The following is a 19,740-nucleotide window of genomic DNA, read 5'->3' on the forward strand; positions in this document are numbered from 1 at the left end:
GCCGGCCCTCCTCCACCGAGAGGTATACTCCTCCCTCCTTCCTCCTCCTCCCTCCCTACTTATAGTTACTAGAGAGTAGTTAATTTTTAGGTGTTTTAGTTGAATTTGTAGGTGTTTTAGTTAAATAATGTAGGTGCTTTAGTTGAATTTTAGGTGTTTTAGTTAAATTTGTAGGTGTTTTAGATAAAAAGGTAGGTTTAGTTGAATTTGTTTTAGGTGTTTTAGAATAATGTAGGTGTTCTCAAACTAATGTTGGATTTGTTTTAGGTGTTTTAGTTGTTTTAGGTGTTTTAGTTGTTTTAGGTGTAGTTAATAGAATTTTAGGTGGTTTAGTTGTTTTAGGTGTGGTTAACAGAATTTTAGGTGTTTTAGTTGTTTTAGGTGTAGTTAACAGAATTCTATGTATTTTTTTAGTTAAAGCAATTGTTGTTATTTTTTTAGTTAAAGCAATTTTTCCTGATTTAGGCAAATTTGTAGTGGACATGTCATATTTTGAACATGTCACATTTTGGACATGTCATATTTTTCCGAGTGGCCTATGTTTTGCCAGAAATGTCGATTCGTTTACGTTCTGGCAAATTCAGGCGCTCGATTGGTCCTGTTTTTAGCAAAGGTCATGTCAAATTTTGCTAAGTGTTTATTAATTTTGTTTTCATAATTAAGCATTTTGTTCTCGACGTCGATGATGCCTATCCCGCATCCTCGTTGTCGACTCGGCGGAGGACTCCTGCTTGAGACGAGGGGCCATGTCCGGGACTGGGCTCCGCCGGGTTGGTACTGGGTTGTGCTACCTTCTGGTGAGCGCAGCTTAGTGAGGAGCCAGTCCGTCGTCGACCCGAAGCTTCTTTGGTGGTGGTCACGTGGGCCTGCATCGGTGGAGAGGCTTCAGTCCCCCGCGCAGGTGGTTCAACACTGTGTCACGGAGGAGAACGCGCACGTCCAGCGCTACTTTGTTGCCTTGGCGAACGGCCGGTTCTCCAATACCTGGCAGATTATTTGGGGATCTCACCGGAGCTATGATCCGGTGATGGTTCCTTCTCTTTGGGTGTCCACCGCGGCCCACTGAACCTAGAGGAGCTATTATTCGATATGTATTAGTCTTATTATATGATGATCTTTGCTACAAACTACTATATATGTATTTGATGATGGATTATTAATTACCTATTAGTTATTTGCTTATTGAATGCAAAAGATGAGCGCAATTTGTGCTACAAACTAATACATATGTAATCATGATGGATTATTAATTACCTATAAGGAAATGTCTGACGACGAAAGGGAATTCGCTATGTGCGATTACTGCGAAGATAAGCGCGGTATGTGCGACAGGTCTCACCTGGTAGAAGGTCGGCGCTTCAGCATCAAGCTCCGAGAGACCATCGATGTTGATACGGTACGCAACGATGACAAGTTTTTTATGTTATTTTTGCACGACTTCTCTGCTTCTTCAACGTGTAATTTCCGTCTTTTATAATTGGACAAGCTTATCCCATGCCATGCAAGACGCTATGTCTTGGAGAAGATGGGTTTTGAAGATCATGAAAGCACGGAGACAAAGATAATTCAACTAAGGACCCATCATGGTTATGATTTTTCTGTAAAACTATACAATTCTGTGAACTCGTCCAATTTTGGTTGCCCAAATTGGGAAGCCCTTTCCAAGGCGTATGATTTTCATGAGGGTATGCTTCTCACCTTCGATCTTGGTGATCCTGACATCGACAAAAATGATATGACCATTTGGGTCCTTGTTGACACGCTTCCAGTTCTACCGCTGTGTGAGTTTCTTAAACATATTTACTAAGTAATTTATATTGTTAATTTCAAAATATTTTACAGCTTATTTTCATTCTTCAAAAAATGTACGGAAGATGGTAGACAGAACCTACTACTAAAATGATGAAGCACAATTAACTTATAAGGAGAAAGATGGTCTTATCACTTTTTTTACTGATCTTGAGAATTACAATAGCTATTATCGAATTCCTCAAAATTATGGTCCGTATGTGCCACTAGTGCACGCGGTGTGCTACGGTAACATCAATGGAGATATCATGGTAAGATTTTCTACTATTACGACATCCGTGCATCTTTGAACATTGCTAACTACATTGCTAACTACAAAGTTATTACTATGTTTTTGAACAGAAAATTCCGATGGATTGTGTGCCTCATCTGATGTTTCCAAGAGGTCGCGTTGAAGTTATGAGCTTATGGCCACCACGGCCAGGTCAGCCACAGTATCCACATCACTCCTGTCCATACCGGATTTCTAAAAGCAAGGAAGCGATGATAATAAATGATTGGAAAAAATGTTTCAACCATCGTAGAGAGCTACTTGGAAGCAACATTGTGTGTAGGCCAAGACTTGGAGACAGGATGATCTCCGTTCTTCATTATGGAGAGTTCAGTTTCCTTAATGAAGAGTCAATGCCTATCTTGTTTTATGATATTTTACCTAAGAGAGGGTAGAGTAGGTCCTATGAGAGGAGTAGGCCTAGGTAGAATGTGTTATTATGTGCTATAATGTGTTAGAGTTGATGAGGAGGATGAGGAGTTGTGATTATGACTAGTGACCAACTTGTTATATATATGATGTCTCATTGACGAACATTGTTTGGTGGTGATGACTACTGGTAATGAATATGCTATTTAAACAGACTAGTTCATGATGAGTTGTTATTGTATAAGAGATATATATGTTTAAACATGTACAACGCCAAAATATTAAAAAGAAAACATAAATGTTAGCAGTAGCATTGGCCTAAAAATGCGCTACTAGTAGTTGAACTTACCAGTAGCGCTGGTCTAGAAACACGCTACTGCTAGAAAATAGTTGTAGCGTCGTAGCAGTAGCGCTGGTACCCGCGCTACTGGTAGCACAAAAACGAGTGCTACTGGTAAGCTTTTCTCTAGTAGTGACATCACTCCTGTCCATACCGGATTTCTAAAAGCGGGGAAGCCATGATAATAAATGATTGGAAAAAATGTTTCAACCATCGTAGAGAGCTACTTGGAAGCAACATTTTGCGCAGGCCAAGACTTGGAGACAGGATGATCTCCGTTCTTTATTATGGAAAGTTCAATTTCCTTAATGAGGAGTCAATGCATATATTGTTTTATGATATTTTACCTAAGAGAGGGTAGAGTAGGTCCTATGAGAGGAGTAGGTCCTAGGTAGAATGTGTTATTATGTGCTATAATGTGTTAGAGTTGATGAGGTGGATGAGAAGTTGTGATTATGACTAGTGACCAACCTGTTATACATATGATGTCTCATTGACGAACATTGTTTGGTGGTGATGACTACTGGTAATGAATATGCTATTTAAACAGACTAATTCATGATGAGTTGTTATTGTATAAAAGATATATCTGTTTAAACATGTACAATGCCAAAATATAAAAAAAACATAAATGTTAGCAGTAGCACTGGCCTAAAAACGTGCTACTAGTAGTTGAACTTACCAGTAGCGCTGGTCTACAAACACGCTACTGCTACAAAATAGCTGTAGCACCGTAGCAGTAGCGCTGGTCCCCGCGCTACTGGTAGCACAAAAACAAGCGCTAGTGGTAAGCTTTTCTCTAGTAGTGAGTCCAGGTTTATCACCTATTTGTGACTGACCCGCAAGGAAGTCCGGCCAAAGTTCCCGTTACGGCCTCAAACGATATGAGCAGGGTTCCCAAGCCCACCATCCGGGTGCCACTAGGTACACCGTGCCACTTACATCTACCGTGTCATAGCACACTCCTAAGGTCAGCGCTATGTACAGCCCGCAGCATATCCTACAAACACCAGAAACAAGTTGCAACTCCTGAACATAGATCAACGCGATTAATAAGTCGTGAGATGATGCATACACCACTAAAGTGCGCGGCAGGAGCAGCGGGTGGTTGTGCTCGACTCCCGGGGGTGCGTTGAGCAATGTAGTGACCTCAGACGCGGGCTTGCACGGCCACAGCCACGGTGGCGACATGGCCGGCAGTGAGGAGCTTTCGGCTCTGGTAGAATTGGCCGCTACGCAGTGCAACTAACAGGGGGAGGAGATGCGTTAGTAGCAGGATCTCATGGTGGTTCGAACAGGGCAAACAACGATCTCGGGGAGACACGGTCAACGATGGAGCGGCGGTGGTGATCTCTACGGCCGGAGCTTGAAGATGAGGTCGGGGAAGTCGCTATGGGTCGAGTCCGGTTGCGTGGCTCGGTGAGGAGGTAATGGACGAGGTGGCCGAGCTCGTGGACAGCTTCGTGGCCGAGCTCGTGGACAGCTTCGGGGGCGAGGAAGATGAGGTGGCTATTTGTGCGATGGATAGTGACGACGAAATTGCATTGCCATGGCGTTGGGAGTGAGGGAGAGAGCAGGGGCGAGTGAGGGAGTCAGGGCGATCGGGACGACACCAAGGAAGTCGTCCACGCGTCCAGGGGCTCGGCGGCAACCAGGAGGTGGAGCGGCGAATACTCACGTGCGTCGGCCACTCGCACGCGGTCCGCCTTGTGGGAGAAAGGCGATGATTGGCAGGGGCCAGTGGGCTGGGTCGGCACAGTGTAGGCCAGGTAAGTGGCCCAGGTACTATTCTCTCTCTCACTCACTTCTTTCCGTTTTACATTTTCTTTCCTTGTTTTGCTTTAGTAAAAATAGTAAATCATTTCTAAAACTCCTGAAATTATTTGTGGGCACCTTTTGAATTGTTTCCAAAGGCCTCAATAGTTTTTAGAATTATTAGAGCACTTCAAATATTTATAGCAATTAAATGCTCTAATTCAAATACAATATGGTTTAATTCAAAATTTCAGAATGTCCTAAAAATATGTGCATCATTTTTGGCAGAGGTTTTCCCCTTTATAAAAAATCATTAACTTTTAGAAAGAGCATTTTGGGTTCATTGAGCAGATTTAAATTTGAACCTAGTTGAAATAATTATCTGCAAGGGTTTGATCATCCCCATTTCAAGTACAATTGAATTTAAACATGATGACATGATGATCACGCAGTGACAGACAAAGACTAAGCTAGGTCCGTGACACCTACTCCCCTGTAGAACCAACAAAATGCAAACATAAACTACTAAAGACAAGTGTCAAAACAAAGCAGTTTGAAAAGGTATAAAAGGATCCCATAATTTTGTAACTTAAAATAGTATGAAGCATTACCATATAACACAGAACTTGCATATATATGTGTATTGTAGATATTTTATGATTTTATCACCCTCACTTAATTCAGGCAAAAATAGAAAAATGGCAGCAAAACTTTTCTGTTTCAGCACCTCAACACATAGACATGCAAACATAACAAGGTCAAGGCAATCATTGCAACTTTATTAAGAACATACCCAAAAAATGGGATGTTGTTATAGAAGGGTAACAACATTATCTACGCAAGAAAAATTATAAAGATATCTAGTCATGTAATTTAAATGATGTTGTCAAGAAAACAAGAATAATCATTATTTTGAAGCACAATAGAGAATATGAATAATCATATATTAAATACATTTAAGTCTAACTCACTTCCTCTGGATAGGAATTCACACGAAGAAGATGTTGGACCTTTCCTACCTTGGCCTCCTCCAAAAGTGCATCGTCCTCCTGTGACATGGCCAATGCTTTGCCTACATGGCTGTATCGAGATATCATCATATCCTCGTTACTACTAGTCATATATTATACTCCCTCTGTTCCTTTATGTAAGGTATATTATTTTTGGCACGGTAACCAAGGCACATAAGTATAGACAAGTTAGGACGAAATTACCCGTGGCAAATTTGTTTGCTAGTGGCAAGTAAATCAGGTGATCCTGAAAAGTAAGAGATGCATGCAATCGACCGAAAGATACTTTTCTTCTTCTCCAACAAGGAAATATACAAATCATTGGGAGAGAGATACTTTGCTTTTTTTTTGGATGGCTAACAAGAGAATTATGCGGAACTAGAAGAAATGCACCTTACATTCTGAAATTTTATAAAAAAGCAAATACACCTTAAATAAAGGGACGAATGGAGTACATGTGTAATTCTTCAGTCTGGTAAAGCCAATGTCCTTAATCGAATAAAGACAACGACTAAAGATTTGGATAATATGATTCATGACTTCTAGCGTCTAACTAACGTACTATTTAATTGCTGATTGTAATATATAACTACCGATAGGTGGCTGCTTCAATTCCCTACTGTATTTCTTGACATACGGTTACCTTAATAGCATCTCATTAATTTGGTTGACATATTTCCCCATACACTCAAAGAGATAAACTCACACCCACACGGAAACCAACATATTTTTCCCATACACTCTAACTTAACACACACGCGCGCGCGCGCGCACACACACACATTAATTTGGTTGACAGTTATATTATATATATATATATATATATATATGTATATATATATATACATATATATATATATATAATATAACTGTTTTAAATAGCCCGAAGCTATAGCACGCTATAGCGTTTACACAAGATCTTGCGCTAAGAGACTTTGGTCCAAACAAATAAACAAACATTTTATAGGACTGCTAAAGTGAACCTGAGCGTGTTGTTTTTATTCTCGGCGCTGCCCGCTCATACGAGTGCGCTCCTGCTGTAAGTAACCGACCAGCCACCAGGTGCTTGCGCCAGTTTCTCCACTATGCCATAACTGATGGTAATAATGGGTCTACTTGTAGTAATACACGCCTGATGCATTACTAGATAGTAATGCTGGATCTATTTATAGTAATATATATACATGATGTATTACTAGCTCGTGGTCTCTCCCCTCCAGGTAGAAATCAATGGTAATATTTGGTCCAGTCATAGTAATTCATTACTAGCATTAGGTCTCTCTCCTCCATCTAAAAATCAATATTAATATTAGGTCCATTTATAGTAATTCATTACTAGCATTAGGTCTCCCCCTCCATGTAAAAATCAATGGTAATATTAGGTCTAGTTATAGTAATTCAAACATGACGCATTACTATCATGGAGTTGTGCATGTACGTGAACATGATGCTTTACTTGGTAATACAAGTAATTTTATTACCATATCCCGACCAGTTTTACTACCAATAATTAGGGTGCGTAGTTGGTAACACAAATTATTCTATTACCATATCCTCAACCCGTATTACTACTAAAGCGTAGTTGGTACCGTACATTATTCTATTACCATATCCTTGACATGTTTTACTACCAACAATTAGGGAGGGTAGTTGCGAGACGTAGGTGAACCTGTGGGATGGTAACGAAATAAATTGCATTACTATTTCTACAGTTGGTTTTACCCTCATTTATTAACGGGAAAGGAGGCCTACTCATGCAGAGCGACCGTGCCTAATTAGGACCGGCGCGCAGGATAAAGAATTTTACGTTCTCGCTCAGTTTAGCGCTGCCGTGTATATATATATATATATATATATATATATATATATATATATATATATATATATATATATATATATATATATATATATATATATATATATATGACAATACCCCGCGCGTTGCTGCAGGATGGTAGTGTAATAAACAATTTCAAAGAGAGGGGCATACAGTAAGGAGAAAAAGAGTAAGAAAATAAGAAATATTTTGCTGCAGAAGATGGCTTGGATTTAATTTAACTCTAAAATAGGGTAGTGAGGATGACGCTCTCCCCACGCGTTGATGCGGTAACTTTGCTAAAATTTTCGTAAATAGTCGACAAAAATAATTAGATCTAATGAAAATAAAGTATAAGCTTGAAAATCAAGAAATGAAAGTGTTTAAAACTAGAATAAAACTTTTGAGTTGCAGTTAAAAATGTCATTTCAAATAAAAATTTGAAGGATGACTAAAATGAATATATGATGTGGCAGCGTTACATGCATAGACTAGTACTAAAGTAATTGTAATTTATAAGTTAAATGCATGACTTGCTTATGTGGCAGATTTTGCATGGCTTAGTGGGAGAGAAGACCTAAATGCATTGCTTAGTGGGACATTGAGGTGGACACGTTGCATGTTGAGAGAATTGGGATCAACTTCTTAAGAATGTAGGATTTGGAATGGAAGAAATGAAACCTGGTGGTTGGCTTTTGGTGACATTAAGCAACATGTTGGCGTTCAGAGGCGCCTAACCGACTGTATTGCTAGAGTAGTAGAGTTTTTTATACTCCGTGGGTTACCTTGTTCCCTTCAAAAAAGAGATATCTTGTGGATATTGTGTTGCCTCTACTTGATCAGGTATGTTTGCCTGTGATGTCCTGCAAATGCAGAGGGCTTGATGTAGTTGCTTTTGAGTAGGAATATCAATCACACAAAGAGCTGATGGAGTGGTTGCTTGCGTCTTGTAGAGGTTTATCGTAAAGTGTCTGCAAGTTATCTTAGATTCCAAGCAAAAGTTGTGTCATAGACTCAGAAAATGGCAAAAAAAAAAATGTACCATGTAATGGTGAGTGCAAAACAGGCCAAGAAACAAAGCGGCGTGACAGTTTGAATATAGACATGAGAAACTTCCACGGAGATGGTCTGCTTTCTAAGCAGTTTATGTTACAACTTTTGAGAAGTATTTCCGAAATTTTACTACAGCCTCAAGAGGATATATCATGATGTTTCATATTTTTCTATATTCGTTTGCATTTTTTGAGAATTGAAAACTCCATGTTGGTGGAAGTCTCTGCCACCCGGTGTTGGTATTCACTATCTTTTTGTATAAGGCATAAAAATAGACTAAATACCCCAGATAGGATTGGTCAACCCATATTTACCCACTATCTTATCTACATGCCGTTCAAATATGAGCTATACTGATTAAATGCCTATAAGTGCATTTAATCGCTTCAATATAGAAAAACAAACCCAAAAAGGTACCAAATTTTGACATGTGACATGTAATGTTGTGTGCAAATTGCAGAAAATGTCTCAAGGTTAGCAAACGAAATGACTCAACACTTTGAATGCAAACCTGAGCCATTCCATCTTGTAACCAAGTTCTTATCTTGGAGATGGTTTAGTTTCTAAAAGCATCCTATGTGAGAGCATTTGTGAAGCATTCTAATATTTTTACCACTGTCTCTAGGAGCCCTATCATGACAACATTGCAAGTTTCATCCTTTTCTGGCTTTGTTTCCATGTTTGCGGGGGAGTCATGGCCCTGCTGATGTTTGTAACTCCTTCTTTCTTACCTAAACATAGACTAAGGACCACAGATAGGTTTTTTCAACCCATTTTTAATGAATATTTCATGTACTTGCACTTCAAACCTGGTCATTATACATTGAAGGATCACAGATGCACTTTCATGGCTTAAACATAGGAGATGGAACTTAAAAAGTGTTTTTTTACATGTAACGTGTTTTATTGACAGCAATAAAGCCTTTAGTCCAAAACAAGTTAGGGTAGGCGAGAGATGAAACCCTTAAGATCTCGCGACCAACTCATGATTCTGGCACATGGATAGCAAGCTTTCACGCACCCCTGTCCATAACTAGTTCTTTTTTGGTACTCCAATCCTTCGGATCTCTCTTTACGGACTCCTCCCATGTCAAATATGGTTTACCCCGACCTCTCTTGAGATTATCCGCACGCTTTAGCTGCCCGCTATGCACTGGAGCTTCTGGATGCCTACGCTGAATATGCCCAAACCATCTCAGATGATGTTGGAGAAGCTTCTCTTCGTGTGGCCACACATCCATCTTAACATTCGCATCTCTGCCACACCTAACTGTAGAACATGTCGCATTTTAGTCAGCCAAAACTCAGCGTCATACATCATTGTGGGTCAAACCACCGTCATGTGGAACTTGCCTTTTAGCTTTTGTGTCACTCTCTTGTCACGGAGAATGGCAAAAACTTGGCGCCACTTCATCCATCCGGCCACATAGAGTTTTATTTTTGCGTTTCATGATCGACCTCCCAGGTATGAAACCAAACTGATTTTCGTGTTTTATTTTACGATGAGCAAATTTTCAACGATGCCTTGAGTAAGGAATTTTTGTTGCCGAGTGTTAAATATCGAGTAGGTGGGGAACAGTTTCCACATTTTATAAAAGGAAAATAAATATGTTTGCCAAGTGCACTCAGCATAGCCACGGATTCGGGCTTTCGTTTTTGTGAAAAAGGTAGTGCGCTTCTGCTTGGTTTGTGAAGAAAAAGAATTACATACATTAATCCTTAATTATGGGATTTGTCATATACTAATAACTCTTGGTTGGTGGGTAAGAAGATGGGAGTACAAAGTCAGTTTCTGGATAGCCCGCAATAAAGAGAAGTGGTGCAGATTTTGTCTTTTGATTGCATTGTTCAGCTTTGTTTGTCCGATCTGATTGTAAGCTTGCATGTGTATGTGTGTAGTACAAATAGCAATTGCGGCTATAAATACGCACGATCCACACACTGAAATGCCAGGCCTAATCACAATTCACAAGTAGTCGATCCGATGTTGTGAACCCTTTTTTCCATATATACGTACTCTACGTGGTAGCTTGATTAGCACACTATATATACTATACTAGTCACTACGTACGTCCCTACTCGAGTAAGCTAGCATGGCGATGGGTATCCCGCCACTAGTTGATGTGGTATCGCCACTCGACCCCGAGGAATTCGCCGTGGAGTCGCGCGCTGCGGTTGACTTCATCGCGGGCTACTACCGCGATATCGAGAAGTATCCGGTCCGGTCAGAAGCCGAGCCAGGTAGCCTTCGCAGGCTTCTATCCGATGAGGCACCGGAAAACGGCGAGCCCATGGATGGAATACTGGCGGACGTACAACAATACATCGTGCCAGGACTGACACACTTCCAGAGCCCCAACTTCTTTGCCTACTACCCATTCAACGCCAGCACGGCGGGGTTCGTCGGCGAGGTCCTCTGTGCCGGTCTCAACGTTGCACCGTTCACATGGGTTGCCTCGCCTCTGGCGACCGAACTTGAAGGCGTCATGATGGACTGGATAGGCAAGCTGATGGGCCTTCCAGACTGTTTCCTCTTCTCCGGCGGCGGTGGTGGGGTGCTGCACGGAAGCACCTGCGAAGCCGTGATATGCACGCTTGTCGCCGCACGCGATCGAGCGTTGAACAGGCTCACCCATGAAGGCATCCTCAAAATGGTGGTCTACGCCTCAGACCAGAGCCATAGCACCTTCCAAAAGGGTGCGAAGCTGGTCGGAATTCCACCATCAAACTTCCGAGTCATCCAGATGTCGGCGGCATCCAGCTACGGCCTAACGGTGGACAGTGTCCGCAACGCGGTCGAGGCTGACATAGCCAGGGGCCTTGTGCCACTCTACCTGTGTGCAACAGTTGGGACGACCGGTGTGGGAGCGGTTGATCCGGTGGGTGAGCTTGGTGAGTTGGCACAACACTACGGAATCTGGCTACATGTTGATGCTGCATACGCCGGTAGCGCGTTGATCTGCCCCGAGTTCCAGGATTGCATCCAGGGTGTCGGGCTCGCGGACTCCGTGAGCATGAACCCGCATAAGTGGTTCCTCACCAACATGGACTGTTGCTGCCTGTGGGTTACCAGCCCAGCCGTGCTTACCTCCGCACTCTCTATCACTCCAGAGTACCTCAATGATATCAGCCATGGAAGTGTGGCCAAGACGGATATGAATATGATCGATTACAAGGACTGGCAGATTGCATTGACACGCAGGTTCCGAGCCATAAAGTTGTGGGTGGTGCTACGCAGATACGGCGCTGTGGGCTTACGAGCGAACATCAGGAGGCATGTCGAGATGGCCAAGTGGTTTGAATTGGCGTTGAAGGCAGACGATCGATTCGAGGTCATTGTGCCGAGGAGATTCTCCCTTGTGTGCTTCCGCTTCCGCCCAAGGTATGATGAGGGTGACCACACAGTGGACGCCTTGAACCGTAAGCTCCTCAATGCGGTGAACGCGAGTGGGAAAGCCTTCATGATACACACTATCGTGGACAACAAGTTCGTTATCCGTCTGGCAATAGGTGCTACCATGACGGAGATGCGACACATCCGTGACACCTGTGAGCTGGTTCAGGAGAAAGCCACGGAAATAGGACAGGACCGTGACTAGTATACTAAGTACTACACATGATATCCCGTGCCTCTGCGTTGTTGCACAATCAGTCATATACTTAGTGATTAAAATAACCACATAAAATAAAGGATACTGTAACTGCATGCAGTGTATCTAGTAAAAATAAGCTTTAAATAGCAGGCATCGATCGCTTTGTCAGTTTGGCTTGAGCATATAGGGGGTCTAAAGAAATGTAACCGTGTATTCAAGAAAATAAATTATTTAGTATGATCTTGTTGCAACTGCTGTCGTCGGTCTTTTCTAGTGCCGAGTGTATTTCATTGGCCAATCAGCAAACATGATATCTGCTGAGTGTCTCAGGAAAAACACTCGGCAAAAAAACTACTAGCCAAATCGGTTGTTTGCCTAATGTTTACACTCAGACAAATAAAAACACTAGGCAAAAGGTGGTCTTAGCCAAGTGTTTTTTGGAAAAGTTTTATTCTTCCTTTCAAATCTTCTTCTTTTTCTTTTGATTCATTTGTTTCATCTATAAAGAAGACAAACAAAGTCTCAAAAACATGAAACTTGGTATAGTGTCATGATTCATCGTTTGACCTTCAAAACATTTCTGCACTCAACATATGCCATTGGATATTCACTATCAAAATTCAGCATTTTTGTGTTTGGTTTCCTATTTTAAGCCATTAAATGAATTTCTTGGCATCATCTTATATTTACTAATTAGAAGCACAAATGGAGCCTCCATGTTAATCCTAGGAAACTAATCATATTGTCCATCCGATCGCCTTATTAACTATCTATAGCTGTCTGATGCATCAGGAGTCCTAACCTGCCATCCCACCTAATTTACTAAAAAAAACTAATTCACCCTAAGATCTACGTGTTAACCGAGTTTAACCATTGGATATGTATTACCTAGGCCATACTTACAATCCTCCTTCAACAGGTAATCCCCCCACCGGCACATCTGACCTCTCACGTATCTCATCTGCATACCCTCCTCAAGGTCCAACGATGCTGCAACATGTCTGAAGCAAAACTATGATCCAATCTAGGTACTCTCTAATCCCCTTCCCCTCCAACTTCTGAATGTCAACACTCCCCGTTAGGCAATACATATACGTCAACACTCCCCCTCACGTATGGCTCCCTCAAGCCTAAACGTGGACCGAAAGTGGACAGCAATTTAATTGCGCCAGCCGGGTCTTGAACTCAAGACCTCTTAGCTCTGATACCATATAGAAGTGCATGCTCCAGCCAATGCAACCAAAACACCGATCTGGTGGAAGAGACTAGTGGCAATACATCCATACATCAACACACATCAATCTGGCGGCACAACAATTTGCATGTTGCACTGCCATTGTTCTCTAGTGGAAGGGGTTGCGGGAAGGGTGGGTACGAAGGAGGATGAAGGAGCTACTGTCGACGGTAGAGGGACGACGGACTGTGTCGAGCCGCGGAATCCTTGACTTTCAAGTTTCATACTGGATGGCCTTGAGGCGGAAGTGCAGCCTCGACTGGACTGGACGCCCTCCCATGCGGGACTATATGCTGTCCTTTCCAATAGCCAACTAGAGCGGCTGCATGATGTGGGCGTTGGATTTGACTTCATTAGGCACGGCTTCATGATGTTTCCTCTAATCAAGACTACATGCACGGCTGCATGGCCGGCGTGTAGGCATGTACACTACATGCTTAGCTTGATTCGGCCGTTGGATCCATGACAAGCTAGCTTTTCGACTAGCCAGAAAGGAAGGAGGAACCACACACACGTATTACAGCCTGTGCTATTTGATTTCCTCGGCCGGCTCGACTGATGATTTTGTCTAGCAAGACATGCTTCGGTGCACTGCAAGCAGGCGAGCAAATTCAAGGTACGCGCCTTATTTTCTCGCCTTCTATTCCTTTGTCTCGGCTCTGCACGTATAGCATAGATATTTATAATGTGATGCAAATAAAGGTACAAATAGGCTTCCACATGGATAAGAACATGAATGATATGGTTTTGTTATAATATGTTTGTAATAGTTTTGATTTAGTCAGATGCTTTCTAAGTAGTGTTAAGTAGTAAAGATTAGAGCAGAGTTTTGTTGCTTTTCTGGCTGCTTGATTTCTCTGTCATAAAAAGAAGAGGGAAGCGAACATGCTTTTTACATTGCAGATGATAGAGGAATAACACTTGGCTAATATAAATGAAATTACACAATAAAGTGTTTCATGACTGTGTAGCTTATATCATCCGCATTTTTTGTTTCTATATTTTTATGTACAAGACCTTTTGTTCACCTAGAAACGAAAAAAGGATAACTAACTACAGTATGAAATTCCCCCAACTATGGCACACATTCATGTCTTCCCTTTCAGATACTTTAAGTTTGATAAGAAGTATCAATCATTAATCCGATGCTTAATCTTTTTTTTATTATGGAACAACTCCAGTCCATTCTAATTCTTGCTTCTTTTTATCAGGGAGGAAAAGGGGGGCAGAGTACTACATGTAAAATCTTCGAATATCATGTTGATCTATTCTGCTTCTAGATTTACGGATTTCTTATATTAGTTGATCCGACAATGTAAGTATTTAATAGAATCTTCTATATATAGTGTCCGACATTAACTGAACTTTACCAGCTTCCTTTGTTGTATGTAATTACGATAGTGTTGAAGACTACCATTGAAGATTTTGACTTCGGGTACATGTAGTAGTTCCTCTGTATGTTTTGTACTCAAATTTCATCTATGGTTGATTCTTCACACCTACATGCTTATTTCAAAATCACATTTCTGCTTTTAAAAACTAGAGGACCTTTTGGACATTACTGAATGGTTAAAACTTTCGGCACATTACATAATTATTTGATGTTGGTGGCCTCAATGACCACGGCCGCCGGCGAGTCACCCGCCAATGATGGATAACGGGTGGGGCTCGAGCATATGCTCGAATTTAACTCCAGGAAACAACCGGAACTCTCAATAGTTAAAGTCTGGGACAACCCATATCGGTAACATGAGGCTCTCAGACATAGAACTGGCCGCACTTCATCGATTTGAACCAAGACCGAACTTCGTGGGCGGTGACCTGGCGATGGGGGTTCCAGGTTGCCGCCGCGAGCCGAGCAGCCAGAGCAGTGTTTGGGCTTCTCTCGCACCGGTTATGGCTCCGGTGGGGCTCAGTTTAGGGAAGGAGGGCGCACGCCGGGTTGAAGCGTGCCCGGCGGTGGGAATGCCAGACTCCCCACCTAAGGTCGACAAATGTCTAGGGGGATGGACCTGCTCGCCTTGTACTTGTGCCACTTCCACGCCGTCGCCGGGTGTTCTCTCTGCATAAGTTTTGTTGATGGATAAAAGAAAATTAAGGCAGTGTTTGGTTACAGGGACTAGACTAAAAAAAGTCCCTTTAAGTCGCTATGTAACCAAACAGGAGGGACTAAATTCTACATGGACTAAAAAAAGACTCTAGTGGAGGGTCTTTTTCCTTTAGTCCGTGGGACTAAAAAAAGTCTAGTCCCTTACAACCAAACACCCCCTAACTTGCACAGTACGTACCATTATTATGGCTTGACGAGCATTGCAAGAAATGAGGACAATAGATTGATTTACCCAGATATATTACCAGAGGTTTCTCCTGTCTCCATGTAATGGTGGTTGTACGTGCTGCATTGTTTCTTAAGAATACGCATGTACCATTCCAATACTGCGGGTGATGGTGGTGCGCTACCATCTGCGAATACTGCAGGAGGTGTAGAAGAGGAGCTGCGTATAACACACTTTCTTGCTCCCATCACAGTAGGGTCCATCGCTTATAGGTTAATCAAATCGATATGTTTCCTACTTACTCCCTCTTTTTTTTTAGTCTGCATATAAGATTTGATCAAAATCAAACTCTATAAAGTTTGACCAACTTTGTAGAAAAAAATATCAACATCTACAATATTAAAAGTTATATGGTATGAAAATTAATTTCATGATGCATCTAACATTATTGATTTCATATTGTGAATCTTGATATTTTTTTCTATAAACAAACTTAATCAAAGTTAACAAAGTTTGACTTTGGCCAAATCTTATATGCAAACTAAAAAGAAACGGAGTGAGTACTTGGGAGCTCCATTGACTGAGTTAACAAAGTTTTTCATGCGCGCGTTTTAGGTGGATCTGCTGAAAACTGAAGCGGAATCGATAGACACTTGATAATAAAAGAAATTGCCACTTGCATGTGAAAGTATCGTCGGTCAGTTTGCTATGGAGCTTTGGGAAACTTCGTGGAAGGAACCCTCGACGCATATAAGTATGCACGTTGACTTTTTTTTTAGGGTCAAATACTGCCGCTTTATTGGCTTATTATACGAAGCTAGGAATCTCGTCCGCTACAATACCCAGAATACAGTCCGGGAGAACAGCAAACCACACTTTACACAGTTCATCGCTTAAACCTACTTTAGCTAATTTGTCCGCGGCAGAATTTGCACTATGCCTTACCCATGACACTTTTACTTCTTGGAACATCTTCATTCTCTCCTTGATCTCCTCCACCAGGGTCCAGCTGCTGAAAGTATTTTCTCCTTCGTACTCAACATGTTGGCTAGAGTAGCACAATCCGTCTCCAATATGACTTTTGTAGTATTAAGTTCGGCTGCCACCTGAAGTGCCCTCTTGCATGCATAAATTTCAGCAACCTCCGGGTCAGCGACACCCTGAAAGAAATGGCAGGTAGACGCTCTAAACGCTCCTGAGTGATCCCGTAAAACAGCGCCTACACCACACTTTGCACCTTGCTTGTATACTGCACCATCAAAATTTGCCTTGATCCAGCCCTCATCCGGTGGAACCCAGCTTTGTTTTATCTCCGGCTTGTGCAGCTTTTGTCTATCTCCATGAAACGCCCTCCACTCATTGACATATGTCAGCACCGAGTTCACTAATTCATGTGGTTCAGAGATCTTCTTTCCTTCCCTTGTTTCATTCCTGGCTAGCCAAAGTCCATATATCACTTGAATCATTATCTCCTTCTCATCCTCCCATGCATCAGAGAACCATCCCAACATCCATCTTGCCACCTCGCTCTGGGAATCGATGTGGACCGGTGGGATCGCCACCGGAATTCCCTTTTCCGAGCGTAGTTGCTTCCAAAACAGTGCCGAATGTGGGCAGCTCCAGAACCTATGAATGATCGTCTCCTCCCTGCCACACACCGGATAGAAAATGCCAGGCTTGATTCGGCGCCTATGCAGCTCTGACCCAACAGCCAGCCCATTCCTAATTAGCTGCCAAACATGTATGTTTGCCTTGTTCGGAGCACTAGTATCCCATAGCCCGAGCCATCCTTTGTGTCGTGCCACCGATAGAGACGATTCTGGCTGTCCAGATTTCGCCCTAATCATGGCCATCTTCAAATGATAAGCTGACCGAACTGTAAATTGTCCATTCTTTGTATGATTCCATGCTAAATAATCATCCATCTCAGGACCCCCAATAGCTATTTGCTTAATATCATTGGCATCATCAGCAGAGAACATACTATCAATTTTATGTGTATCCCACGCTCTCCCAGATTGCACCATCAAATCACGAACCTTGTTCACACCATGTACATAATCTGCACCCAGTGGTGTCAGACATCCTTGCCTTGGAATCCACGGATCATGGTGAATATTTACACTTGCTCCACTCCTGATGCGCCAAATGGACCCTTCTCGCAGCAGTTCACGTCCATGAATGATGCTTCTGAAGGTGTAAGAACCACCAGAAGGGCACGTTGCATTTACAATTGAGCCTTCAGGAAAATACCTAGCTTTAAGGACCCTTGCACATAGTGATTCAGGGTGTTGTACAATCCTCCACGCCTATTTGGCGAGTAGGGCCTGATTAAACGCTTCCGGATCTCTAAAACAGATAGCACCATCCCGCTTCGCTATGCACATTTTGTCCCACGCAATCCAATGCACTTTCCGCTCACCATTCATTGCACCCCACCAGAATTTCAAAGAGATAGTTGTCAGGTTCAGACACATCTTCTTCGTGAGATGAAAACAACTCATGGTGAACATTGGTGTCGCTTGTAGGACAGATTTAACTTGCGCTTCTCGGGCAGCTTTTGATAGCCCTTGGCCCTTCAACCCTGCCACTTTACCTTTCGCAGCTTCTGTCACATATTTAAATGTTCCGTCCTTTGATCGCCCAACAACCGTAGGCAGCCCCAAATACCTCTCTGAAAGGGCCTCTGTGTGAACACCTAAAGCTTCCTTCAAAGCCTCCTTGTCGTCGTCCAAACACCCCTTCCCAAAAAAGATTGAGGACTTCTGCAGATTAACTTTCTGGCCCGAAGCCTCTTCATACCTTAAGAGAATATCTTTGAGTACCTGGAGACTTCTATCTGTTCCCTGAAGAAACACTATACTATCATCTGCAAACAAAAGGTGTGTCACTTGGGAGCCAGTGCACCCAAAGGACACCCCTTTTATTAACTCCTCCTCCTGTGCTTTTTTTAATAAAGCAGAGAAACCCTCAACGCAAAACAGGAATAAATATGGGGACAACAGATCTCCCTGTCGGAGTCCTCTAGATGGCGTGAACGGCAGTGACATTCCTCCATTTAACTTAACCCTGAAATTTGCAGACGTCACACATCGCATATTCATAGAAATCCACCTTGGTTCGAAACCAAACCGTGACAACATCTGCTCCAGAAAAATCCATTCCACTCTATCATATGCCTTCATCATGTCCAGTTTGACCGCGCACAAAGGCTTCTTGCGTTTCCTGGTTTGTATAGCATGAACACACTCATACGCTACCAAGACATTATCCGTGATGAGCCTCCCCGTTACAAAAGCACTTTGCTCTTCTGAAATTAACACTGGCAAAATGACCTTCAACCTGTTAGCAAGGACCTTTGATGCAATTTTATAGAGTACATTACATAGGTTTATCGGTCTGAACTGGGATAATAACTCCGATGAGTTGACCTTAGGAATCATTACTATGACTGTTGCATTAAACGCATCAGGCGCAGCCACACCACCCAAGAAATTCCGCGCAGCTCTACACACATCATCCTTGACCAAAGACCAGTGTCTTTGGTAGAAAAGTGCAGGCAGCCCATCCGGACCAGGAGCTTTAGTGGGGCCCATTTGAAACAGCGTCACTTCTATCTCATTGTCAGACACGGGCGCACACAGTTCGCTGTTCATTTCCTCCGTCACCATTGGATCAATATTTTCCAACAATCCATTAGCACCCGCCGATCCTTCTGATGTAAACAGTTTAGCATAGAAATTAGCCGCCATCTCACGCATTTCTTCATCCACTGTACACCGGGTTCCGTCCTCCTTAACTAAAGATTTCACCGTATTTTTCCGCTTACGATGAGTTGCTCGTCCTTTGAAAAAATTAGTGTTTTGATCACCTGCAGCAAGGCAGTCGATCCTTGATCTCTGTCTATATAGCAGCTCCTCTCTAGCATAAATCTCACGTAGTTGTTCCTCCAGTTCACGGACCTCCAGGGAGAGTCCGGAACCAAGCGCTCTGTACTTTGCATCCTGGAGCTGTCATTTAAGTTTCTTTATCTGGCGTCTAATAAAACCAAAGACAACCCTGGCCCACTCTTGCATGCTCCCTGTTAACTTGCCCAATTTGTTGCATGTTGCATTCAGGCCCAACTCTCCTGACCTTGCAGCGTCCCACGCTTCTGCAACCATTTCTTCATACGCTTCATGTCTCGTCCACGCTTCTTCATATCGACTGTTAGA

At 42.5% G+C, this 19,740-nt stretch overlaps 1 protein-coding gene across 1 annotated transcript; it reads left to right on the forward strand.

The window, feature by feature from the left end:
- The first annotated feature begins 10,362 nt into the window (after positions 1–10,362).
- Positions 10,363–12,259, forward strand: LOC119366655 (tyrosine decarboxylase 1-like). The gene has a single exon (XM_037632431.1). The coding sequence runs from the start codon at positions 10,517–10,519 to the stop codon at positions 12,020–12,022; it is 1,506 nt and encodes a 501-aa protein (XP_037488328.1). The 5' UTR covers positions 10,363–10,516; the 3' UTR covers positions 12,023–12,259.
- Positions 12,260–19,740: the final 7,481 nt, after the last annotated feature.

Source organism: Triticum dicoccoides, chromosome 2B (assembly GCF_002162155.2).
Source record: "Triticum dicoccoides isolate Atlit2015 ecotype Zavitan chromosome 2B, WEW_v2.0, whole genome shotgun sequence".
In the NCBI taxonomy this organism is placed as follows: domain Eukaryota; kingdom Viridiplantae; phylum Streptophyta; class Magnoliopsida; order Poales; family Poaceae; genus Triticum; species Triticum dicoccoides.

Excerpts from the sequence above, each read along its gene's own strand:
- LOC119366655 (XM_037632431.1), top strand. The coding sequence starts at position 10,517 with ATGGCGATGGGTATCCCGCCACTAGTTGATGTGGTATCGCCACTCGAC.